Source organism: Strix aluco, chromosome 1 (genome assembly GCF_031877795.1).
Source record: "Strix aluco isolate bStrAlu1 chromosome 1, bStrAlu1.hap1, whole genome shotgun sequence".
NCBI classification, from domain to species: Eukaryota; Metazoa; Chordata; class Aves; order Strigiformes; family Strigidae; genus Strix; species Strix aluco.
The window spans coordinates 127,031,777-127,059,303 of record NC_133931.1 but is presented as its reverse complement, the minus strand read 5'-3'; the positions used below and the strand labels follow the sequence as shown (position 1 = coordinate 127,059,303).

The 27,527-nt window shown below is 38.4% G+C and overlaps 1 protein-coding gene across 3 annotated transcripts in view; it reads right to left on the bottom strand.

The window, feature by feature from the left end:
- ITGA8 (integrin subunit alpha 8) overlaps positions 1-27,527 on the bottom strand; it is a 114,722-nt gene that overhangs the window by 12,711 nt on the left and 74,484 nt on the right. For all 3 annotated transcript variants that reach the window (XM_074834893.1, XM_074834902.1, XM_074834912.1), the window contains 4 exons: positions 24,636-24,741; positions 22,646-22,804; positions 16,237-16,362; positions 12,811-12,924 (listed from right to left, as the gene is read on the bottom strand). In XM_074834893.1, the coding sequence (XP_074690994.1) occupies positions 12,811-12,924; positions 16,237-16,362; positions 22,646-22,804; positions 24,636-24,741 (505 nt within the window). The remainder of the gene's footprint in view (positions 1-12,810; positions 12,925-16,236; positions 16,363-22,645; positions 22,805-24,635; positions 24,742-27,527) is intronic.

The following is a 27,527-nucleotide window of genomic DNA, read 5'->3' as shown; positions in this document are numbered from 1 at the left end:
ATCTTTGTACTTCACTTAGAGTGTGATTGATTTCCTACTGCAGTAGAGCTCCAAAAATCCAGAACAACTCACCTTGCTGTTTTACTACATTGTGCAACTGCAATAAGAATGTATAGCAGTCATTGTTTAACTGGCTGCCTAGTAAAATATTTATAAAGCTCTCATTAAGCACTTCAACAAACCCAAAGAGGTGCAGACAAAACGAAATGTATCTCTTTGTCAGTTCTCTGTGTTTCATTTACACTTGCTTGTATTTATAAAATATTATTAGATTAGATTAGATTAGATTAGGCATTACCTTCCCTGGTTCAGAATGACTAAAATCTTGACACATCATACAGCTCATGCTGTGGCTTGTAATTAGTGCTTTCACCTCATTTGGAAGCTGGGTAGGCGCTGACATGCTACACCTGACCAATTGTGTGTATCATTGTGCTGTTCTGACCTTGAAAATAATCTCCCACTCTGTGCAAACTGCCTTGAAGTGATAGTTAAGTGCTGGTATGTCCACTGGAAAAATAACCTGCCTAAATCTGTTATGAACTGGCATACATGCTGACACGTGGAAGTGCATGTCCCTTAAAAGAATCTTAATGGTTGCAACATTTACTACAATGAATACAAATATTTTCCATACACATATTTTGAACCCTGTTGAGCTCTTGGCATCAGTGATATCTAACTGGAGTTAGTTTTGAAGGCTAAGGACATCAGGTATCAAGCAAATCTTTCAGCTCACTTTGAATTTGACATTTTTAATTTCACTGAATATTATTTTCTTACAGACAGAAGATCCTGCAGTCGAACTACATCCTATTTTTCCTTGTTTTTATCCCAAGGAAGGATGGCTGAGTGGTTACCATGCTTTTCAGAAGTCAGCAAACCTGTTTCTAATTCCATCTCTGCAACTGATTTTTGGGGTGACGCTACATGCAACTTATCTTGTATATCCCATCCCAAGTAAAGTTGGGGTAATGATATGGATCTCCTTTGAAAGTGCTTTGATATGCTCTGAAAAGCATTAGATAGTTATGTGCTAATACGTCCACTGGAATCCAGAGGGGTAGGAATTATCACTATCGTTATATCCCTTTACATTAGATTCCTTGAGGTAAACAATTTTAATCTTTTGTATAAGAATATTTTTGAAGCCCTTAATAATTTTTGCTACCTGTCTCAATCCCTTCGGAAATGTGATGACCAGAATTCAACACAGTATTTTGACTACTGATTTACAGAAAGACAGAGCCTTGTAAGTAAAGCCATCTTTCATTCTGGCACTAGCTTCTTACAGTCCAGTGTATTTGGAACATCACTGTCACTTCCTAAATCCCCTTCTACAAAACTCTCCTTCCTTTTCGCACATTTAGGAGTTCTGCTCCACTGACAACACTTGGTTCCGATGTGATTACTCCACATCTTTTCCTCCCTGCTAGGTGGTGTTTTTCTCTGGTATTTCCAGTTGCATCAAAGGTATAAACCCTCTCTAAGAATTGGTTCTTCCTTTTCAGATGTTTTGAGGAGCAAAGACTGAGGTAAGAAGACCCCATGATAATTTGGGCTACTGTTTCTTTCCTTCACTAATGGGGAAAGGTTTGTTTGTGGAAATGACCTGAAATAATCATAACCTAAACCTGGGAGTCAACTTGGATGCAACTGGATGACCATGGCCCAACTCAAAGTTTTCACAGAACTGCTGAGGTTAGAAGGCACCTCTGGAGATTGTCTACTTCAACCACATGCTCAGAGCAGGGTCAACAGAGCAGCACGCTCAGGGCCTTGTCCACTTGGGTTTTGTATATCTCCAAGAATGCAGACTCCACAAACTCTAGGAGCAGACCATTCCAGTGTTTGACTACCCTCACATTAAAAATTTTTTTCGTATGTTTGAATGGGATTTTGTGTATTTCAATTTGAACTTCTTGCCTCTTGTCCTGTTACTGGATATCACCGAGAAGAGCCTGGCTCTGTCTCCTTCACCTCCTCCTATCAGATGTTGATAAGATCCCACCTGAGCCTTCTCTTCTCCCAACTGAACAGTCCCATCACTCTCAGCTTCTCCTTGTTATATCAGATCCTCCAAAACCTTAATCATCGTTGTGGCCCTTGGCTGGACTTGGTCCACTATGTCCCTGTGTCACTTGTCCCAGGCAGCCCAGGACAGTACACAGCACTCCAGATCTGTCTTACCAGTGCTGAGTAGAGAGGAAGAGTCACCTCCCTCAACCTACTGGCAACGCTATTCCTAACGCAGTCCAAGAAGCTGTCAAATTTCTTTGCTGCAAGGGCATGCACAGTGGGCTCATTGTCCACCAGGACTCTGAGATCTTTTGCTAGAACACTGCCTTCCAGCTGGCTGGCCCCGAGCCTGTACCGGTGCATAGGGTTATTCCTCCTGTGGTACAGGACTTTGCATTTCCCTTTGTCACACTTCATGAAATTTCTGCCAACCCACTTCTCCAGCCTGTCGAGGTCCCTCTGAAGGGCAGTACAACCATCTGGTATATGAACCACTCCTTCCACTTTTTTGTCATCTGCAAACTTGCTGAAAGTGTACTCTGTCCCATTATCCAAGTCATTAATGATGTTAAACAGTATTGGCTCCAGTATTGACCCCTGGGGTACACTATTAGTGATGGATCTCCAGCTGGACTTCATGCTGCTGATGACAACAGTTTAAGTCTGGCAGTTCAGTCAATTTTGAATCCACCTCTCTGTCTACCTATCTTCACTCAACAGTGCCAAAAACCTTGCTAAAGTCAAGATAAAAACCAATGACTGCTCTTCCCTTGTCCACCAAGATGAACCTCATTCATCTCATCACAGAATGCTATCAGGTTGGTCAAGCATGATTTCCTCTTTGTAAATCCACACTGACAACTCCCAATCACCTTCTTGTCCTTCAGATATTTGCAAATGGCTTCCAGGTTTCTTTCCTCCATTACCTCCTTGGGGATTGAAATGAGGCTGACCGGCCTGTAGTTCTCTGGATCCTCCATCCTGAAGACAGGTGTGCCATTTGCTTTCTTCCAGTCCTCAGACGCTTCCCCCAGTCACAATGACCTTTCAAAGATAATTGAGAGGGGTCTCGCATTGACGCTGGCCAGCTCCCTCAGCACTTGTAGGTGTATCGCATCAGGTCCCTTGGACTTTTGTCTGGTCAATTTGTTTAAATGTTCCCCTAATCTGATATTCCTCCACTGAAGATAAATGTTGATTGCTGCAGGTTTTCTCTCTGGTCGCAGAGGCCCCGGGTTACTGTATGCAGACTTTACCAGTAAAGACCAAAGCGAAGGAGGCATTGAGTAACTCAAGTCTTTTCCATGTTCCATTCAGCAGAAGACCCATATTTTCCCTAGCCTTTCTTCTACTGCTGATATACTTACAGAAGCCTCCTTGATGCTCTTTAAGTCCCTTGCTAGGCTCAGCTCCTAGTGGGCTTTTACCTTCCTAACTCTGTCCCTGCATGCTCAGACACCGTCTCTGTATTCCCCACCCAGCCCCTGCACTAGGTCAACTGACTCTGCTTCTATCACTTTTATGTTCCTTTCCATGTTGCATTTTATCAGGAGCTCCTTGTTCATCCATGCAGGCCTCCTGCCACCTTTTGTGGATTTCCTGCATGTCAGGATGGACAGTTCTTGAGCTTAAAGGAGGTGATCCTGCAGAATCACTAATTCTCCAGGATCATCTCCCATGGAGTTTTTCCAAGCTGATCCCTGATAAGGCTGCAGGCTGCTCTCCTGAGGTCCAGGGTTGTAGTTCTGGTATTTGCCTTGTCCATTCTGTCTGATTTTAAAAAAACTAGTTTTCACTTCAAATATGTGTTTACTGGTGATATGAAGCCAGTACATTTACTGCCTTCTGGAACTCATTTGGCTATGCCATAATTTTGTTCTTTTAAAATATTGAGAGCAGCTGAACGTTTATTATCAGAACATTTAACCTCTCCTCGGGGCTCATATTAGGAATGAGCAATATGAAGTAAACTACCTCAAATGACTACATAGGGATAGTCAAATCAGCTCCTTAACATAGGTGGCATCTAATGAAAGGGAACTACCTTTTCTATCAACAGTGTTTGAAATGAAAAATTAGACTGATATAATATTGGACTTGCCAAATAAGTACTTTTGATACATTTTTCATGGTGCTGAACATCTATGAGACAGTCTTCAGAAAAATAATTTTTCCTTATCACACTAATTACTTTCCATTTTCAGACTCAAACCATTCTTCGTCTTTTATTCTACAGCACTAGACTTCTCACACAAAGTCCCAGCATGTGTCTGTAGTTGTGCAATGACCTGCATTCAGAAAAAATCCCAAAAAAAGCCTTATGTATTCTATTCTAAGCAATTCATATTAAGCAGAATTCTGGATATGATTTATATGATTTATAAAAGTATTCTGTAATGGAAGGAGCAGGATATGTTATATTATGAAAGAAGTAGACATTAAACATGCAGCCTGATTGGCTAAGGTATAGTAAAGGCATTAACTCTCCTGAAACATCATATAAATGAAACACAGCATTTGTGGAAAAATAAATCCTTTCACCTACTATACATGACTTATTTCATTTTCAGCTTATATCAGCAATAAGAACATCAGAGGAAGGTACTTCCTGTGGTTTAATGCTTGGCTGGGGTTAATAACCTTGGGTTGTGCCCACAGCTTTCAACTCTCCTCAACCCTTCATTAGGCTCCTAGAAATGCTGCATATCTCCATTGCTTTACAGGAATGGAGAATATAAAAGACTAGAGCATCTTTTCCTGCATTCACAGAACTATGTGTTTGTGGCAAAGGGCTTTAAAACAATGACTGTGATCAGCATCAGTTGCAAACAGGATTTTTACTTGTACCAATACCTTGGAGATACAGGCAACTGTCTCTCCTACAGCCTTGTTTATAATTCTCAAGTCATTTGTGAGAAACAGCATTTCTTTACCATACCATTTTTTAAATAGCATTTGGTTAAATATTCAGTGTTTACTGGAAGCAGCAGGACCTGTGGTTTGCAATTCAAGCTGAGGACTTCATTATGGCTCAGAGGAAGGGGAAGAAGGAATTTGGTATTTGTGAATGTCAGGGTCTAACGACCAACAGTAGGAAGCCCAGTCCTAGCTACAATGGCCTTCTGAGGTTCCCCTTCTGTTAGAACAAGCAAAGCCTGCTCTTCTGCACATCACTGAGACAGTAGTTTGCCAATATTCTGGTAAGTAGGCAAAACATGGACATCCTCTGGGCTGCTTGGGTGGTAGATCCCTGCTGGTGTTTTTATTAAGGCTTCTCTCTCTACACACTTTTGTTTTACAAATAGATTTTTGAACTGAAGCCTTTGTTTTCTTTAACAGTTGCGAGACACAGATGCATCCAGAAATGAAGGAAAGTGTTCCCAGTAAATATTCAGTGCAGTGTTTCCCTAAGTACAATTGAGACAAAGAGAAATAATGTGGGAAGTGCTGGAAAATCATGGACAATTTGAAGGAGAGTACTCCAGCTCCAGTGGAATGATGGTGGTTTCTGCAGGAAGTTCAAGTAAAGACCTGAAGTCTCCCCAAAGCGTGTCTAAAGCATATGGAGGCATCCTAGTCAGAGAGCAGACTAAAATGCAGGGGCAAATCTGGCCCACAGGGAGCTAGACTGAGGGTAGGAGGAACAAAACTTTTAGCAGCTTAAAGAAGTCTGACAGGTCATTGTTCTTCTGCAGGTTTGAAGAGTTTAACTAGTGGAGAGACTCCCCAGAATGACTTTGTTCCATTGTCTCTATGGAGCACAGTTCAACCTCTCTTAGATACTTTTTTTCTGGTTAAGATGCAGCCCAGGGAAGTCACCTTAACTGAAGGGCACATACTTTCTCTATCGCAAGCTGCAAGCTGTGGTGGAATTTCCCCCCCAGAACTTGTCTGTTGCAAAAGGCGTTCAGTGATGTTATAACAATATTGGCCCTGCTTGATTAAAACTTGTTTCCCTTTGTCTGCTGGAGTCTGGCACATTTTAGAGAAAAGAGGGTAAGCAATATGGTGTTACCTTTTAAATATATGCTTTGGGAATTCATTAGCTTGCTTTCTTTGACCCATACCTCCAAAAACCTCAACTACTGCCAATAAATAGAGTAGCTTACATAAATGCTGAGAGTAGAGGTCATACAACTATTTGTTCTTGTATTAATTTGTTAAAAAATGTATGTATGACTGTGCATGGTCAAAAAGTACTCATGCTATTTCTAACAAGAGGGTACGTCCACCCAAACGTATCTGTGACCAAAGACAATACAACTTCTCTGAAAATCAACACATCCTCATCTCTACCATTAACTTCTTACACTTCACATATTATATATTTTACATTCATTTAAACAGACTATTTTAAATTATAATAGAGACAGATATTTTGTTGTGATTTCAGAACACATATACAGATTTTAATGGTTATCAATTTAAGATGTTTATTTCTTCATACACCTAATGTTACCTATACTTTAGCACATCTAGCAAGTCTCATGTCCTGGTCTTGTTAACATTTTGACATTATCTTAAATAACAATGAATGAAAACAAAACTAGCCCACACCCAAGAAAACCTCCAGCTAGTTCAGCCCAGTGCCAAGGGCTCTTTCTTTCTAGCCTTCATTCCACATAAACAATCAAATTCAATATAATACAGTATTTTTGGCCGCACACAGTTTTCTTTTTTACTTACTTTGTTTTTTCAATAACAACAGTTGTTTGACGTAAAGGCAAATTTCTTTGATGACTCCCTCCTTTGCTTTGAAAACACTAAGCAAGCTTCCCTTGACTGAGATGTTTTCCACTGGACACAGAAAGAGGTTCTGTGCTGAGGGATGCTGAGGGTAGAAACTATTGTTCCTTGGGGTCATAACTGCTCCCACCATAAAGAGGAGAGGGAGAAAAGTGACTGAATACAGGAGCCTATATGAGAGCTAGATCTCTCACCTGTCTTGGACCACCTCCACCAGTTCACCTCTGTTCTGACTTCCAAGCCTCTCCAAATACATGTGCTGCACAGAGAACAGTCTGTGTGGCCCCATTGCACTCGTTATCTCCATTCTGCTTCCAACGGCTTTTGTGCAGCTAAACTGAATCCTTGTCCCAAAAGCATTACCTGGCCTAGAGAATTTCTACCATCTAAAAAGAGTCTCTGAGTTCACCAGTAATAAAATACGGAGATTCTCAACAAAATTTCTCATCAAGGAAGTACCATTAGAGCACGCACTCTAACAGTGATGACAGCTCCAGGTGCTGGGCAATGAAGGCAAAGGAGGATGAGAGGACTGGGAGGACTTCTAGCTGATGGCCCAAAATAACAAGGTTATTTTGAAGGTATTTTAAAACAACAGGCTCTTTCTCATTTTCTATACCCTTCCAGACCTCTTAATTTTTTTTAATGTCCTTGTAGAGGTTCAGCTTCAGCAGAAGGGAACACCATCATTCTATAAAGCAGGGATGTGGGGTTTCTCAAGATGAGGAGGGAATTGAATTCACATCTTCCAGTCATGAGTTCTCTGATGCCTAGACTGCCAGCTCTAGCTTCTGCCACTGAATATGGAATAAACAAAGTCCTCTTTAAGTCCGTCAACTAATACTATAGGTACTTCTGAGGCGTTTTTGGATTCTGCCTTCTGAGAGGGTGGGAATATTCCCACTTAATCCTGATTTGGGTGCCTATCCTCCTGATGAAGGATAGCCCTCATGCACCACCTGACGGTTAGTGCAACTCAATTTGTCTGAGGTACCTCATTGTCTCCATATGCTGTATAGGGAGCCTAGGTATTTAGTTTCAGGTTTTGGATACCAGTCTGGGGCCAGGCACTTAAGATGTAGGTGTTGCAGCACTTTTATTACATCAAGCATATATTTCCACTTTTAGGCATCTAAAAGGAAACAGGAGCAATGCATGTTCAGAAACCCTGAAACAACAAGTATTTAACAGAGAAGCCAAAAAATGGCTTTGTATACTAAGGGAGCACCCAATTACAGTGTGGCTGCCAGGTATCTGTTGCTTTTCAGCTTTCTCTGATTAAAACTAGATTTTTCTCCCTTCTAGCTATTAAAGTTCATACAGTCAGGGGTGCCAAATTCAAATATCTGGATCTGTCTAAAAGTCAAGAGGGAAATAATACAATTGTATTCAATAACATTAAAAGAAAATAAAATAAACTTCAAACCTCTTGGGAACCTCACACACCCTCTGTGGCTTTTTACATTACTGCCTCCCCAAGCTTTCCCAGAAGGAGTTTTTTATCATTGTGAGGAACTTTCAATATAGGCTGAAATAACAGTCAAGAATGAGCTGAGTTTCACTTTCCACAGTGCTGTAAGTGTCCAAAGAGCTTGGGGTCTGGAAGGATGTCACAAATCAGACAGATGGTACAGACTCATAATTTAGAAACACATTTTCAAAACAGATGTTTTACCAGCCAACTCCCGAGTCTTATATTAAAAAGTTCAATTAAAAGAGTTCAAAGAACACTGGGCAAGATCCGCTTGGATCTCCCTCTGGTGACTCAGAAATACCAGGATTAGACAAATGAAGACATAATAGAGTCCTAACAGAACACAACGTAACATAACCATGTAAGATTGTTTCTCTTTTGCATGAATCAGGCTATTATTTGCTTGATCAGCAAGTCTGAATCCGAAAGTCAGCTTTACTAGAGGGTTCATATTTGCGGCCAGGCTTTGAAGTTAATCCAAAAAAGTCTGTGATTCTTCTTTGCCTTTGCTCAGTGTCTGTCTCTATCTTTTGTTGGCTCATTGGGAAATTTGGGGTGCTTTATTTACTGAAACATGTCTAATTATTGCATGTTATTTAACTGTTATTTGTTATGGGAGTTTGGGTTTTAAGGTGACAGATTACAACTGTCAAGAGGCAAAGGGGTCAGCTGTTGTCAGTTAAACTAAGTGGAAGCGGAAGGAGTCACTCAATACATGACTGATCTTTTGTGGCAACAAAAATGTACAGGCTGATCCATATAACTTCGATGAGATACATGAGTTACTTCATCCTAGCATTAATCAATCACTTTCAAATTCTTCTCAGGTTTGCATTAGCATATCTATGAGAAGAAAATACATAATGACAGTGTGTTCTCAGCTTTAATGAGCACAAGCAATTTCTTCTGCAAATCATCATGTCTTCAGTTAGATTATAACACAGTTGAGGAATGTTGTATGTCACTATTATCCTGCTTTCTTTGGCATATTACGGTTTTGTACATTAATTGCATGTGCAAAAGAGTTTGGGATGTTGCTGTAGAGACAGCAACTTTTCCTCTAAGTTTCTTTACAAAATCATGACTGTGGGGTTGAGTCTGGCCCTTGAACAGTCCTTCCTGGTGCAGTATCAGCATATCCTGATTATTTTGACTGTATTTTAATCCTCAGTTTGAATCTGCAGATTTCAGCCTAGCTAACAGCAGTTGGTTTTTAGGTATACTTTAGTTTACTTCTGGAATAACCTTAGGAACTGAAGTTTACAGGCTCACTAAGAGCAGATTATGCCCTTTTTAGGAAACTAATTATGCTCTACAGTCTTTTAGGGTGATGGCTGTATAACTGTTAAATGCGGCTGTGAAAAAGGGAACTGTTTTGAGGTGAGTGGGAGGAAGGCAACCAGATTCCATCACACTATTTGCTCTCTCTCTCTTCTCAATATCTAAATTTGCATGTGAAGCAGAGGTTGTGTTATTCTAGCAGCTTCTCAGATATAAATGGGAGGATGCAACAGTTCTCTGGGGACCACCTTTTTCTATTTAGAAAAAAATCCTGTTGCAAGTTACTATCTGAAGGAAACAGAAATGTTTCCTAAGGATACAGATATCAGGTAAAATCACAGCCCATAAAATGCCTTGTTTGATAGCAACAGTATAAAAGGACAGTGGAGTAAGCAAAAGATGTACTTGTAGGAGTGTTTGCCATGAGGTCTCTGCACCCAGAAATGGCTCATCCTTGCCCCTGCCCACAGGTTGGTGTAAGTTTCCACCTCTGCCTTGAGCTCACAGTGAAGGGAGATGCAGGCATAGCAAGCAGGATTTATTAAGGAGCGAGGAGGAGCTGAAGGGACTGCAGCACTGGCATTGCCGTGTGTGTGTGTGTGTGTCTACATACCCATATCCCAAGGCACAGCTTTGACCCCTCTCCACCATCCAGAACAGAAGGAGGGCAGAGAAGGTTTTTCAAATCAGCTCTGAAGATACCTCTCTGTCTTGTCACTGGCTACAGAGTTAGGCAACCAGCTTTGGCTAACTTTCAGATGACTAAAATTAGGTAAGATGAGTCCCACTGCTCCTGCATTAAACATGCCACTGAATTTCATGCAGTTATCCTTGTTCTGAACCTAAGTCAGGCTAACTAAGCTTATAGAAAAAGATTCTGTCTTTATTAAGAGTCACTAGGAAAAGGAGATTTCATGTCTTCTGTAGCTAGTTTGTTCCAACTGTTACACATCTTCTGTCACAACCAAAAACTCAGAGAAACACTCTGTTTCTCATTAAATTTGTTTAGCTTTAATCTCTTACAGTTATTTCTTGTTACATACTAAGCTGGACTTAGAAAAACTTTTATGAGGCTAATTCCCACTAAAATAGCTGTAAATAGCCTAGAAAATTGGCATCTAAGGATCTGTGCAAGGGGTTTCATTTATGTCTTTGTTTTTTTTCACAAATCCTTGGTTTTGGCCCTTACAGAGTTAATTAGACTTCACCAGCAGAATGATGAACAGAAAGACTTGACTGGATCTGGAATATGTCAGGTCCAGTTCCCAGTAAGGTAGCTAGCTAAGGGAGCTAAGCTTTATCTTTTTCTTGGTGAAGAAGACGGAGAAGGTTCACTGCAATATTGCTTGCACACTGCAGTGGTCAAAATTATCACAGATTGTTCCAGCCAAGAGTACTATCTCTGCCTCTCTGCCTGTCTCTATGTGTTAGGAACAGTGAACTAGTGCAGTCAAGTTCTTAACTGAACTTAGAGACTAGTCAGTGGGCGAACATCACAGTCTCTTACTGGAATTAGAAAAAACTGGAATAAAATTTCCATCATATTTTCCAATATATATGTTTTTCCTATGAGTGAAGAGATGCTTACGCACTGACATTTTCTGTGCAAAATTTGGTAAGACCTTTGCAAAAGCTTACACCAGAAGATGTGCACCCCAGTTACCCAGATTTGGGAGGACAAAGAAACATCCAAGCTGTCAAGCTTTTGGGCTTAAATTTGAACCAGAGCCTGCCCTTTTGTTCCACTAGCAGATGACTCACTGAGCAAACCTAAGTGAAGTAGATCCAGCGTAGTCTTTCAAAGAGATTTGCTAAATATTGTATTTGTGTTAAGGGAACTGAAGAAAGAATATGAAAGTTTCCTGGGATTGATTGCTAATAGAAAGAAAATGTACTGACAAGTGAGGAATTCATTCACCTAGTATCTGAAAGGATGTCCTTTGTTACTGAGCTAGACAGAAATCACTCTCTCTCAAGCAAGGCCAGATGACAGTTCTATGCCCTCTTCAGTCATAATAGTGACAATAGCTGTTGCAGAAGAAACACAGAATGGGACCTTAAATCCTGACAGATGGGTAGAAAAACCTTTCAAGTCATCCTTTTGGTAACCACTGCCATAGTCCTGTACACTAAGAGAGACCTGTGACCCCCAAAGTATGCACCCATTGTGGAGTTGAAGCCACGATGGTTAGCTGTTGGGCTGGCATTCAACTTTTTGTAAATACTGTCCCATCTGCTCTCTTGTTTCTCCAGGAAAGCAAGTTAAGCAAGGAAGAATTTCTTTTATTTACTTTCACATTTGAGGAAAGGGAGAAATTAACTTAAGAGGTGTGAGGAGCTTAATTTAAAGCTCCTGTTGTAAGCTGAAGAGCCTCAATTCTTATCTTGCTAGGATAAGAGGTACTGTGGGGGCAAATCATTCTTCTCCTACAGCTATGGGAAAGACAGGAAGGTTCTTGCATTCCAGGTAGAAAGACTGGGGAATTCTAAATTCCTTGAAGAAGGAAGCCGATAATCACTCAGTTTGATCAAGTTAGGATCTGCAGGTATTTCCTAGTAACAGCAAACTGAATTATAAATTTCTCAATGTACTGCCCAGTGTTAAAGATATGACAACCACATAGTACTACAGTCACATAGCCAGCTGTGAGGTAACAGCTCACAGTGCAATTCCTCAGCCTTATGCAGTGTAAATACAATTCTGAGATCAGATGAAGCTGGAAATGCAAGAATTCACACAGAGAAGTTAACTTTTTCTATGGTCTGCACTTATCCCTTCTTTTTAGTGGTAAGACACAGATTGTCACTACATGAGTGTTGTATGTCATAAGAGCTTGATACATAATACTCTTCCCTAGATCAACAGAGAGTGAATAACAATGAATTTTTAAGCTGGACACAGTCAACACCACATACTGTTTGGCTCCAAGGAAAACCTTTCATTGGGAAAGACGTGATGAATGCAGAGCACATCATGGAGACCTCTAAGATTATTGATCTGGGCCAGGAAAGCAGAAACAAAACCAGGAAAGGTGTTTAAAAATAATCTTGGAATTTTCAGGTAAGATTCAGGACATGAATTTGAGAGGGACTGATAGTGAGAAAAAGAAAAATAAGCAGCATGCATGCAACTTGAACAGGGACCAGTATGATGTTATCTTCAAAGAAAGTGATAACAAAAAGGATTTGCATTTGGCCCATTTAATTCCATCATTTGTATTCTTAAATACCTGGTCAAATAAAAGATACAGGGCTCTTTGCGTATAGGAAGAAATTTTTGTGTGCATTACCTCCAGGAATGTTTGGGCCCATAGCCGGGACCTGATTTTTAGCGCTGCACTCTTCCCTCTTTCCAGTTGTCCCACAGTGCAGGAAATTAGGATACACTTCACATTTGTACAGTTCTGTGTACAAAATAAAGGGAAGTCATACCTATGCTTTAAAAATGTATGTAGTAATTTTCAAATGCTATAAATTAGTAAAACAAACCAACTTTCCTTTAAAGAGTTAAGTAGTCTGAAATCAGTAATTTCATCTAATATACATGAGATACCCCATGAGTCTTTGTGAGAACTATAAACCAAGGGAGAGATTCTTTTTGCACCACCAATGAATACAACCACCTATCTGTAGTAATGAAAATAAAAGTAGTAATTTTCCACAATATCTACTCCGGAGAACTCTTAAAATGTCCCAGTACTTATCAGACCTTTGAAGCATGTGCTCTGTCTTCTTCTATCAGTCGTTTTGTGATTTCAACACCTTTTTTTTTTCTGTTCTCTATGCCTGAAGTCTTTATTTATGTCCCTAAATCTTTTCCCTCTTCTGACTCTGTAGGTTTTCCTACTGATGTTTACATTACAGCAGCCAGAACATTTGCTGAGATTCATTAGTTGCTCTACTTGAAATTTGTTGTCCATGAAACATTCCTGATGAGCAGTGATTCTGGCTCATACACAGGGCTGAAGACAAAAGCCAAGCAATGCAACTCAAAACTACATACTCTATTAAAGTCTGCCAGAAGAATGTCACAGAAAAGGTTAAAAGCTGACTAGAAGCCACTGAAGGGAATGAGCAGAGTCTCATGGGGTAACCACAGAAATTATGGGGTTTTTGAGGGCATAGAAAGGAAGAAAGATCTCATAGAAAAATGATTTTAAAAAGCATGTGTAAAAAATTTATAGGTTTATATATATAAATGGTTTTTAACTGAAAAGTTTTGGATTGATTCAGGAGGAAGGCTGAAGTTTTAATTGATTGATATTTTTCTAAAAAAGCAGAGAATCCTTCCCTTGCAGATGCTTTATTGACACTCATGACAGGTCCTGTGACCCCAAAAGCAAAGCTAAGTTTTCACAAGTCTCTTCCTTCAGGAGAGTGAGAATGGCTGCAATACCAAAGCCCATATTTCAGAAAATGAGATGATGATGTATGTAACAGATCTGAAAACATCTCTAAGGAATCTGTATCTTTATAGACAGCTTTCCCCACAAATCTCTATCTTATCACAAGTAGAAGCTGTATGCTTAATCACTGTTTTCTAAATCTGCCTGAAAATGAAACTGTAAAGTTCCAGGCCTGGAACTTGCAACTGTAAACCTTTTTTTGAAATGAATATTTCAAAGTATCTGTTTATTTGGCTTTTCATATTTAAACATCCTCCAACTAGATTTATTTATCTTGCAGGAAGGAGGAAAGCTGTTTTCATTAATCATAGTGGCCAAAAACACATATTAACAAAATAAATCATTAGTATGCAAAATTCTACTTTTGGCTGTCATTTTAGGACCTGAACACATAATTCTATTTTTCTTAGTTCAGCATGTATTGATTTTCAGAACACTGTAACACTATAACTAATGGGAGAGAAACTGAATGTTTAATAAACAGTATAAATAGAATAAAAGGTTCTCAGAATATTTTTCCTCTCTGTGAAAATGCTTTGTCGAAAATAAAAAAATTTCTGACAAATAAAAACAAATTTTAACAAAGAATTACCTTTGGCCAATCAGTCATTTTTCAGAGCAACATTCCCTTTCCATGTATACTTCTGCTGTGTCAAAAAAAAAATTAATTTTTCTGGATCTGTAGTATGCAATGCTGAAGGCATGTAGAATCTGGACACCTTTCTAACTGAACAAATGACATATTGCTTTTCTATGCTCACCCTCGAAAAGTCCTGCTATATATCCAGTGGTAAGCACTGTACCCAATCCTGTCCTAATCTGTGCTTATCAAAAGCATATTGTACTAGAAGACTACTCATCACAGTGCCAATTTTGTATTACTAAGTACTCAGCTAAATACTATCTGTTTAGATCAAGCAGCTGAAAAATCTCTGCTTCATATTTTAAGATGCAGACACAGTACATACTTGAGAACTTTAACCACTTTCAGTTGCTGCAGTAATTTCCATGTTGGCAGCGTATGAGCCTAATCACTGTGAAAGATAATGGATAATTAAGGTATTACTGAAGAATGGATTAACTGTTCTGTGGTATTGACTGGTATGGCTTCGAAAGCCCAGGCATTTTTCCTTCAGCCCCAGTAGAATCAGATTCTTTCCTGGGTATTAGGCTGATGAAAGAATTACATAGGAATCAACAGTGATTATTGTTTAAAATGGGTTTATCTGTGATTTTGTTCTTAATAACATTATGGTATTCATTACTTTCAGATTCTATCTTCTTCCTGTTATAAAAATTGCCAAACTAACTTTCAGAAGCAGCATAATTATTCTATTACTCCAGAATACTTAGGTCTGTGAGGTTCTTCTCTTCCTACCAAATCATAGTGATGTTGAGGAATTCAAACATGAGCTTGCAGTAAACAGCTTAATAAGAGACTGGACAGCCTGAAAGAAACTCTGCCCAAGGTTCATAAAAATAAATGGAAAGCACTAACTGCATGAATCCCACAACTGACCTCAAGGTCACTGAGTCTGAACACAGCCTCTAGGCAAGGGGAGCTGATACCTACCATGCTGAAATATGCTAAAGATGAGACATTGAATGCAGGAATGGAAAAAACCCCACAACCTTCTGAAAATACAGCCAAACCCAAATACTCAGGTACCAGACTGACTAATCAGAACTATTTTCCTGGGAGAGAGATCTTTGCTCTTGTTCCAGCATTGTCTGGAATGTTAAAAATGCAGTGACTTGTCCCATTTGCCTTGCTTGTGGTACTGTAAAGGGAAAGAGTTTTACCTTTCCATGTGTATATAAGAACTTACTGGGGGGAACAAATATACTCCAAAGTATTTGTCAGAACTGTTACTTTACATGAAAATGTTAACTTTAAGTGTGAGCTACTCTTTACAAAAGAGCCAGAATGCTAGGAGTCAAGTTAACAAGCACAGACTTACCTTTCAGAAGTCAGAATCTGAAATTTCATTTGTGGAAGAGGGGCCCATTCTCTAAATCTGTGCTGAAATTCCCTGTGATAAGTGTGCCATTGCATGACCACAGGTTTGTCTGCTAACAGCCATGAGTAAGACAGCCAGGAATTTGGCATGCATTATCTCTAATGTAAAAATCTGTCAAACAAAATTGCTAACCTGTGGCATGGTGATATGTAATTAGCAATATTTTAAACTGAGAAGTTAAAAATCACTTAGAAAAATATTTAAAAGTCAGCAAATAAACTGCAGTCACCAACAGCCACCTTGATATACTGCATGCATAGTCCCAGTTTATACTTTTTAGATAGCTCACCAATATTTTTGCAGAGTTTTTCCTATGAGGTTCTGCCACTGTGACATCCCTTCTCCTGATGTAATGAGAAATTGTGGAATTATACAAAAAAGCAGCAAGTTCAGGAGTGTCTTGTGGAATAGCAAACTGCAAAAAGCAAAAATGTGAATGGTAAGGACATATTCATACAATTATTGTAACAGATTTGTTCCCTTCTCAGAGATCTTGAATTTTGGATTAACACAGTTTTGTCAATTTAACAGCACACCATGAGAATATACTGTCTTCAACTAGGAACATGATGTGTAACAGCACAGCAAGATATTGCCCTGTTATAGGAATTACAGTAGATAAAATATTTTTCAACTTTTTACTGGTGTCAATTTCATTGCTGTACTTAATTTTGTTAGACTCTTGGGGCCAGATTCTTACCTCTATAACAGGATAAATTCAAAGTTGCTGCATGGAAATCTGGTCATTAGGTCAGATTAGAATCTGCCTATTGAAATATAATGATTTTACCAGCTTTAGAATGTAAAAGAAAAAAAAGGAAATCTGAATTCTAGCAACACAACTTCTGATCATTATTTGTTACAGATTTCTCTCTAACTCAACTAACAATTCAACTCTGTATAATGCAACAGTTCGTTAATTTTTAATCTCATATTAAAATGTATTCTCTTTAGCTTTATCTTCACAGATTTTTATTCTCTGATTAAAACCTATTTTTAGTGTTGCCTTCTACAAAGAGCATTTATGTCTTCTTCCAAGGAGCCTCAGAGAATGCCTTGGGAACCCACTTGCTACAGAGGGAAAGATAAATTCTAATTCATGACAATCCAATCATGTAAAATCACAATAAAATATATGTGGAAGTTTGCAATAAGATCTCAACCGGAACTTACCTAAACATATACAAGACTATTCTTTAAGGGCCTCAGATTATGAAGGGCTTCATCAGACCCATTTTATCAGTTCCCTTAACCTCTGAACACTAAGTATCTTAAACAAATTCCTAAAGAAAATGTTTGGAATTGTAAGAAATGTTGTAGCACTAAAGGGAAGAAAATAGTGATAAACACACAAAGCCTTCCACACACTAATGCTATGTAGTACTAGATTTAGAAAATTTGTACCGTTCATCAGATTAAAATTATGAGGCTAAAGAAGGAACTGTTCTGAATTTGCCTGAGATCTTCAGTCAAAAGCATCCTACAAAGTGAAAGATACTATGATTTATTAACTGATGAAAACCCCTTATGCAAAAATAAATCTTTTTTTCCCTGTTGCTTAATTAGGTTAACATTGGCTTTTTGCAATAAGGGAACAGTTAAATAGCTAGTAAATCTCTCCCTCTCAATGTGATAACACATGGGAATTCTCTTTCCAGGATTCTTTCACCAGCACTTACAGGCTTCTTTAATGATGACAAATTAAAAGAACCACAATATAATGACATGCCTTTGAAGAAGCCCTCAGTATATGATCACAACTGATACACATGTAGATCCATTTGAATACTAGATGATTCTTATATTTACTTATTTTTTCATAGATCCTAGAGTGTTAGCATCTTCAGTAGTGAATTATTACAGCAAAGGTTCAAAAACAGCCCTCTGTGATTAAGAGAAAACATACATGCCTCCTGAAACAATTCAATAGCAGAATTTCTCCAGTGGTCTAGATGTTCAGGTTAAAGATGATATTTTATCCTTCTTGAGCCAGTAGCATGGAAATGTACATCTCTGTCTCTGTAGCTATTTTATATGCCCCATATTTAGCACATCATACCTTTTTAAAAATGGATTCTTGCTCCCTGCCTTTAACTACAATAGACTGTCTCCGTTTCCTCACCAGGGAAAACTGCACTGTTTTCTCCTCCTGAGCCTTGTCACCTTGAGCAGATTTCCAGATCTTTCCATTTCTTCACTTCTCATTTCAAAACCTGGTTTAGCTTTCCTGTTTTTCTAGCCAGGCAATACCCTCTGCTGCAATGTGTAACTCCAGCAGAAATGTTCTAGAAGAGGACTTTGTGTAAAAGCTGTTATACAAGAGGTGTGAGTCACCATTCAAGAGCAATACATTGGATGGTATTATTTTGTCTCCAGACCAGGACTTACACACAGTAATAATGGCTCTGCAGCATGAGGAGACACTGCCTCTGGAAGAGGTTAGTTCCTGCCAGTCATGTTAGTGGATGTACCTTAACCACGTGGTGGATTTTAGCTGCTATTTCGCTGCCTCCCCAAGAGATGCCTCACTCATGGTACTACAGTGCTCAGCTATTGAGAATGCCATGTGTGTCACTGTATCAGGAGTCCTGGCTCAGGCCAAAAGTCCATCTAGCTGAGCCCTGTTCTCATCAACACTGCCTTTAAGCAGATGTGGAAGGAAGAGTAAGAACAGGGCATGCATATACAATGCTCTCTCCTAATAACTTTCAGCTTCCAAATGTTTTCAGCTTAGGGACTTCCTGATATGCATGAAGTTTTTGTTCATTATTAATTTTCACTGGACTTCTCTTTTGTGTATTTGTCCAGTTACCTCTTAAAACCATGTAAACTTTTAACCCTGACTACTTCCTTTGGCAACAAGTTCCAGACATCTAATACCTGTCACCATGAACCACCACTTCCTTTTTCTTGTTTTGAATCTGGCTCTACAGGCTTCATTTGATGCTCTAATTCCTGTGCAATGAACATACTGCATTCCTGTGCAGGAACAGGCAGAAAGCAGTCAATCCCCACCCACACTCTTCCCACCACTTCTGATCTTGCAGATTGTATTTGTGCATAGTCACCTCTTTCTGGATTGAAGCATCCTAGTGTACTGAGTTCTTCTGCAAGGGAATTTGTTCCATATCTTTGATCAGCCCTTTTGCTCTTCTTTACACCTTTTACAAGATTCATAGTTTTATTATTTTGTTATTCTTTCATGTCCCTCACTGACTTCAGAGAAAGATAAGCTACAGAAAAGGAAAAGTCCCTAAATAAGAGTCTTCCCATGTGTGCACTTTGTGGAAGAAACAACAAAGCACAAAGGAAACCTTTCTACAAGACAAGAAGTTAAGCAATGGGGAGGAATATACTGCTCTGACTGAAACTGAACAATCTAAGTCATTTCAAAGAGGAAATGCCCAAGCACCGTAAGAGAGCTAGGTTCTGAAATCCAAGAGGAGCGAGGCATATAATGTCCTTAGCCTTATTTGGAAATTTGAGCCAGGCATCCTGCTGTTTATAGAAAACCTGAAGGAAGCTGTCTCTGTATCCTCTTCCCATCTGAAGCAATAGATAAGCATTACATATTTGAAACCTGATTTGTGTATTCATGCTGTTCGGTGCCTTGAAAAAACGAAATAAGGAAAGGATGTTTAAATTCTTGCAATAATGATTGTGCATCTAAAGCCATATTCTGCTAAAACAGATGGACCATTATTTCATCATTACAGGAAGATTTCTTAAAAGCCTCAGAAGAATTTAGTCTTGTTTATGTAACAGATGCAACTGTTATCAAGTAGGAGAAGGAAAAGCAAACCGAAAAAAATGAAAAAAAAATCATCAAAAAATATATTGCCTGAAAATGTCATTAAGAACCGTGGCACTATTCTACACAGGAGCTCTGCCCTCCTGACAGTAATGCTCCCATCTCAGCTTCTTAACTGAAACTTAGAACACAGTGGCTAGGGAAGGGGGATGGTGAACTCTTTTTCATGTACTTGCAACCTGATCTGACCAGTGGCTTTGAGATGCTAGGCTTGAAAATACAAATGCAGCAGCTCAGCTTCTTGTTCATCACCACTTTTGAAAAACAGGTGGAAATGGGGTGGAAAAGATTAATAGAAAAAATTCTCGGTTTCCAAACTTGCTGTGTTTTGGCTACAAAATGGAAACATTTTCTATGTCCCGTTCCCTATTACTCATTTCCTTTTTCTTCCTCTAGAGAAACTAAATAAAAGGGTGGAATCCTAACCCCTCTCTGGCTTCTTGGGTGAAACACAAAAATCTAGCCATAATGTATTTGGTATACATCAGTTTTTCTATATACTTCTAAGTATATATTGTAGTTCTATCTCTCTAAGCTAAAGTCTTGTCTTGTAGCTCCTGTGGTCATGAGCAATCCCCTTCACTAGGAAGATGTCTCCACTTTCATCCACTGTATAGATCTCAAACCCCTCCTGATATGCAAAAGATGTATAGCAATTTTAGCATTTGGAACACAGCTCTCCCCGCAAGATGTTTAACAGGCTACTGGTTAAACTCGAGAAGCGTTGTTTACTCCAGAAGTGTCTGGAATCGGTTATGCTTAATAAATTGGATACCTTGTTTTTGATGGGAAAATACGTAGAGCTAAATCTTCTGACTTTGAGCCAAACCAAGCTCTCTTGGGGGGATCTGCCATCACAAACACAGATCTTAAAACGGGCTTTTAGACACTGGCATATCAACACTTTACTGAGGAGGCTGCTACTACACCTTGTTAGTGTTTCCTCCAAACTCTGAGATCTCCAGCTCTGCTATAAAAGAAGAACCATGTCCATGAACGGGGAAGCAATTTGGTCAGCATACAGTACCTAGGAGTAACACTTATGAAAAAATTGGCAGAGGAATTTTTTTCCTTTTTGCTGGTATGATTAAAATAATTACAGAATCATTTCCAAGCAGAAGAACCAAAAACCTGTCATGATGCTGACAAAGCTGTACCTTTTATAGTTAACACTGATTAAGCCATAGAATAATCATAGACTATATGAATCCTTGTTCTCAAGTAGCAATACACAAAACCTTCCATTTCTGGAGTATATTCCATGCAGAATTCCAGTGATAGTTTCACTTTATTGGATATTCAAAGTATGTTATTTGAAAAATGAAAATCATTAACACTTTAAGACAAGTAAAAAATATATGGGCTTCTAAAATGACTCCCATTTTACAGATTACACTGTCTCATACTAGGTTGAGCTTAACCATAATACAAAATATAGCATATGATATTAAAAATATGTATTTTATCATATACTTGTTGCAAGGAAATAGCCCCTGGCAACAAAACATGCTGAGGACTGAGTGGCTAAGAATCAGCTCTGTAGAAAAAGACCTGGCTTAACCTGCACGTGAGCCAGCAGTATGCCCTGTCAGCAGCGAGGGCCAACAGCATCCTGGGCTGTATGAACAGGAGCAAAAGCAGTACGTTGAGGAAGTGATTAGTCCCCTCTGCTCAGCACTCATTAGACCACATGTAGATATAACATTCATTTTTCAAGCCTCAACACTGGAATGAGTTCAGTGGAGGCCCCCCAGAGATGCTCAGGGCTGGAGCACGTGTCCTGCAGTGAGAGGCTGAGGGACCAGTGCTTATTCAGCCCGGAGATGAGAAAGCTTTGGAAGGACAAAAGCTGTCGGAGGGAGGAGGTTATCACAAAAATGGAGACAGGCTTTTCACAGAGGTGCCTGGTGGGATGATGACAGACAACTGGCATAAATTGAAACAAGAGAGGTTTAAGGACAATCAAGAAGCAGCAGAATTTCCTCAGAGAGGTTTTGCAGTCTCTGTCCTTGGATGTTTTAAAGACCAGACTAGATAAAGTCCTGAACAACCCAGTCTGATCTCACAACTGACCCTGCTTGAACAGGATGTTGGATCAGAGTACTCCTGAGGTCTCTTCCAACCTGAATTAGCCTATGATCCTCAAAAAACAAATCACCATACAAATTAGCTGTGGATTATCTGTATAGGAGTAAAAACCTAAAATTGTGTTACATCCTTTAAAAATACTTAATGCTACAATACCTGGTGGCTGTCTGCTGTCTATTAAATAAACAGCTCTGAACAGTTCACGTTTTTCAATTTAATGATATTGCATTATTGTGCTAGAAAGGATTTTCCCCACTGCTAACAGGTTCAGGTGTAAGACCATTTGATAAACAAACCAGTGCTAGGTTGCATCAGATTCAACCGAAGAGTTCTGTGCATCCCTTGACATAACAAAGGTTTATGTCACCTTTGGGAGTTCATCTGCTAAGCACTGCTGTACAGATGACTTTCTGAATTAATGTAATGTAATTAAAGCATTTTCAGGGTCCCATGAGAACTGAAAAATTTTCTGTCATCTATTCAAGCCATGTTAAAAATGACCCTCAAAGAAAACTCTGCAAATCTTCATTTAAAACATTATCCTGTATCTAATGCTGCAATACTGAATCAAAATACAAGTTTCTTCTGATAAGAAGAGTACAGAAACCAAACACATACCATGCAATACAACTGTCACACTAGAAATATTATAGACTATCGGTGTCTTGCTTCTCACCCAGGAAAATGATATCTGGGTCATTGTGAAAAACTCCCGAAAAGCTCCATCCTATTGTGAAGTGTAGGCAGAAAAAATGAAGCAAAATGCAGACAGGGATGGAAATAAAAGCGGCTGACTTACCTTTATTTGCATTGTATTAATAGGAGAGCTTGTCTGACAGTGCAATGGTCCATGTGTCTGAATATGAAGAATGTAAAGAAGAAATTCTTCTCGACTGGACAGAGGCCAACCGACATGGAGAACTGTATTGTTGATAGCACTTGGTCCTATATTGTGCAGCTGTGAAACAAATATCATCAGTGCCTTCCAAGGCAGTAAATAACAACAAAAGCCACAGCAACCACCACTTAGACATTTTCAAATTCTTAGTGCCCACAGCCTTGAATTACTTTGGGAAAGATGTATAGATTATTAATATCATTTTATTGATGGAGAATCTGTGGCAGAAAAGGGAAAAAGGACCTCACCATATTAGTCACAAAGCCAGTGGTAAACCTGGGAGATCAACCTTATTTGTCTGAGTCTGTATTCATGAAATTCATCACCTTTCCCATTTTTTCCTACATATGAAGGAGCTAAAATTACCTAAAACATCATAAAAAATCCAAACCAAAACACACTAGCAAAATACACTATACAAATATATACAATGAACCTTAACAGAACATACTTGAAATAGTAGCTGAAACTTCAGAACACAAAAGAATCACATTTCAGTGTGCAGGAATAGAAGGTATAGCAGAGGTTAAACTAGTTTTTGTGTTTAAGAACTCTAATTTCAACACCTCTCAATTCAAATTTCCCCAAAAGAAAAAAGGGAACTAGTTTTCCTAAAGTAACATCCCAGGACATTACTCTTTTCTGGGAAAGTAAGTAAAGATAGAAATAATAGAAATTTGAAAATCTGGGCTATTAAAATAGTGTCCTGATATCAATTTACGATTTGAAAATATCTGATGACCACAGGAAGCTGGATATGTGTTAACACTGGGCATGAGAGCTAAAGAAGCAGAACACCACTGAGCTTTACTCAAAGTTTCTAGAGATGCGAGAACCTCCTTTCTTTAAATGTGTAGAATTTTTGTGATTGATAAGCTTAATTTAGAATCAAGTGAAACCCACTTCCAATCTTACATCTTCTTCTTCGGTGGGTGTTTGGCCTTTTTTATGCTTTGTTGATATCAATAAACCATGAAAGTAGTTTCTTTAATCACTCTTTATCTATTTAATACATTTGAAGTCACATATATAGTTCCACAAACAGCCCAAATGCCTGAGACGGGAAGATTTGTTAGAGATTTTTCAGTTTAGAGAAATGTATTAAGATGAGGAATTCAGAAATATTTTGTATTTTTACAGTCTGATTCATTACAGTTTAGTATTATGCAAATTATAATCTTACACTGCTGATTAAGGTCAGTTGCTTATATTTTCTTGAGTGCTGGTTTGTGAATTATAACCGTATGTGAAGCATTCTGTTTTACCACCTAGAATAAAGGCCATCCATCAGATTCCAAAGATGGCCTGTGTTCCGTGTAGTTCACTCAATGCACTTTTTTCTAACCTGAAGTCTTCTCCTTTAATTGATGAATCATCCACAGAAAAAATGCAACAATACAAGGTAGAAATATATATACTTCAAACTTTAAGAGATATTTTCAACAGAGTATTTTCTGAGCAATGAGGTAACAAATCACATGTACGACTACCATTTTTTTTTCAGTTAGCTAAATGTTAAAGGAACATATTTTTTCCTGTGCAGAACACTCACAGATTTTAATGAGAAACCAGTCAAATCACTGAAAATATTTGGCACTGATTGTAATGCTTTTAAGCACTGGTTTTAATTCTTGTCAAACACCCAAAAAATTTATAGATCCTCTAAATGTCAAAGACAGACTCCTAGCATAAACTAATATCTCCTCCACTAACATGAACTAACATGAAGATACTGGCGTTGTGAATTCCAGATTAAATTTGGGTCATGTGCTAAAGTCAGAATATTTACATTTGTGGCTTTATCTACATGCAGATAAAGACAATAAACCTAGTTCATCAGAGTCTCAATGGGAGCAGCATGAGGTCCTGTGGCAACATACATAATTTTTACCTCATAGATGTGTTCTACTAAAGGACCAAGTTCTTCTTCTTTTGTAGGTTCATCTTTGGGTTCCCAGTTGTGAAGCGGCAAAATAATTGTTGGGGGGTGAGACACTCTAACATATAAAACAGGTTAAAGAGTAACGTTACTAGTGATCAGCTGCATTACTTTTAGAAAAAAATTAAGACCGCTATAGAAACCTGAGCCCTTATGGGCATTTTATTTGGGCACATTCATTAGAAATAGGTGAGGTGAACAATACAATGCTTCCACAAAGTACTACCCAGTCCTTACAGCCTACTGAGGGTGTGCATTTAGTTTCATACTTCCTCCGATGAATGGATCTTTCCAGACAAGGCAGTGACTCTCTCTTTGGAGAGAGGAATGCAGTCTGTCAGGTATTTACATAATTCTCACTGATGAGGTATGAATACATTATCCACAAAACTAGAGTAATGATACGTAAATGTATTTTCTCATTTCCATTTAAAGTCTGTAGATGTTTAATGCTATGCATCTTCCTTCCCTGCAATACATTTTTAGACATTTATTTAACTGCTCTGACTGTAAATTCCTTATAACCACTGTTATTGTTCCTTTAAGAAAACTTGCAAAGCAGTCTATCTCATTTTGCAGGTGTGAAACCGAGGTACTGTGACTTCCATAAAGTCACAATGGAAACTGATGTATCAAGAAACTGAATTCGGGACTAGAACCTGAAATAGTGCTTCAGTCTTCCCATTTGCTTTGCAAATGAAGTGGCAGCTAAGGCATTCCCTGAAATACTGTTGCAACTGCAACATGTAAATCAAACATAAATGAAGAAAACAGTGACTTAATATTTGACATCTTTCTTTCCATCTGCTATTTTATTTTTCCCTTCCTTCTCTGTCTGACCTCAAGAAAGGACCAAGCAGTCTTCTATTAACATTTTTATTTGAATCACAAGCATTTTATTTCCCACAAAAACTGTAAGTTCCTTGGAGGGGTCCCATTCAGATGCCAACTTTAACCTTATTCAGTTGTTGAGAAGTTGGAAAATCTGATTCCAAGAATTTCTTTTACCATGGTAGGCGAGTTCTGCTGAAGCTGGAATTTTGCTGACAGAAAACTGTTAAAAAAGAATCGCTAATGATTTTTTCAGAATGTAACATTTGACTAAAATGATGGACTTCTATCCGCTGATGTCAATTCACTTTCCCTTGAGTCTAAACAGAGAAAGCACTACTGCAAATTGCTCTTTGAAGAACAGAACAGAAGACTGGATGTTTTTGTTGCAAATGCTGACATTTAAAAATACTTCAAGAAGCAGCAAACTGTTCTTGCTTCCAGCTCTTATGTCATACACAATGAATGAAATGTCTGATAGAAACTTTTCAACAGAATACAGCTTCTCAAAGCAGCAAGGGATTCTAGAGAAGAACAACTTAATACCATCCAGCTAAAGTACTCTTAATGAAATTTAGGGTATCTTGGAGTATTCTGCTAACTCTAAGTAGTTCCCCAGACTTCAAAAGGCCAGCAGTTTGTACTAACAAGTAGGCCAGAGGACAAATTTACAAGCCAAACCAAATAATAAAGGAAATGAAACATATTCGTTAAAAAGTCATTTTAGATGAGGTACTTAGCCTAACTTGTTATATTTCACAAATGGCCTTGTTTCCAATAAGAATTTTAATTATTAATTGTTGCTGGAAAATAGGAACTTGCCTGTGTTGTTACAAAAGCCAAGACACAGAGACCCTTAAGCTACTGCAAAAATTTGTGAACCAGAAATTGTATATAGACAAAACGAAGCAGGCAGGAGGTTTCAGAAAACAGTGTTTCCTATTACACTCCCTGTGTAGTGTTTTTCTTATCCACATAATTACAAAGTGAAAAGTGTAAATGTAGACATTAAATTAAAATGATTATAAAGTATGTAAGAACATTTATTTTTACAGATTTTACAGTTACTTTGGGGACTTCTGCTATTGACATGAAAGTAGCAAAACCAGATCAAATTAAACAGAAATCCTCTCTTTTTACTATTTTATTTTGCATTTAACTGAGAATATTTTTAACATTTGAATGATTTATTAGACAAGGATTTTTCCTAGACTTTTAGGTGACAATGATCAGTCAAACAAGAGCACTGAAAAATAAGATGAAGTATGTTCTACGGAAAATGCTTATGTGGGATATACAATAAGAAATCTGCCAGCTGTTAATCCTCACAGTCCAAATTACTTCCTTCCCGAATCCCTCATTCCTCCAATGCTCTTTCAGCAGTGGAAATAACAATTACAACTATAAAACCCTTACATTTTTATAGGAAAAAAAGGTAAGCAGAGTAATCAAATCTCAGTTATCAGAGCAACTGCTCATTGAACAAACTATCTAAGGAGTTATCTTAAATTTATTTTGAATAGGATATCGAGGAAGATTTCTTCCTCTCTCATAGAGACGGTATTTGCACGGGCTCACTGTGCAAGCATATATGCATGTATGCATATGCACAATTTGATAACTACTTTTCCTCAGTAAAATGTAAAATAATTCCAGTCCCACTTCATGCAACTCTGTGCAGAGCAGTAGGGAAACCAATGCAAGATATTTTCCGGCCCAAATGTGGACAGTGTCTCACTTTTATTTTTAACTAGGAAACTGTGAGCAAATATTCCCTTGGAGCTGTATGCTTTAGCATCTCTGAGTAATTAGCAAAATCTGTCAACAAAGCACTTGGGCATTTTCCTTTGTACATGCATGCTATAGCTAATAAGAAAACTAAAAAACTTAAGAGGAAAGGAACTGGAAGTCATTCAATTAAGAAATTCCTCTGTATTTAATGACCTGTTTCTTAGCACTGCAGGCAGCAATTAAAGCCACTTCTTCCACTTGTGGGCATGCTCTTTGTAAGAA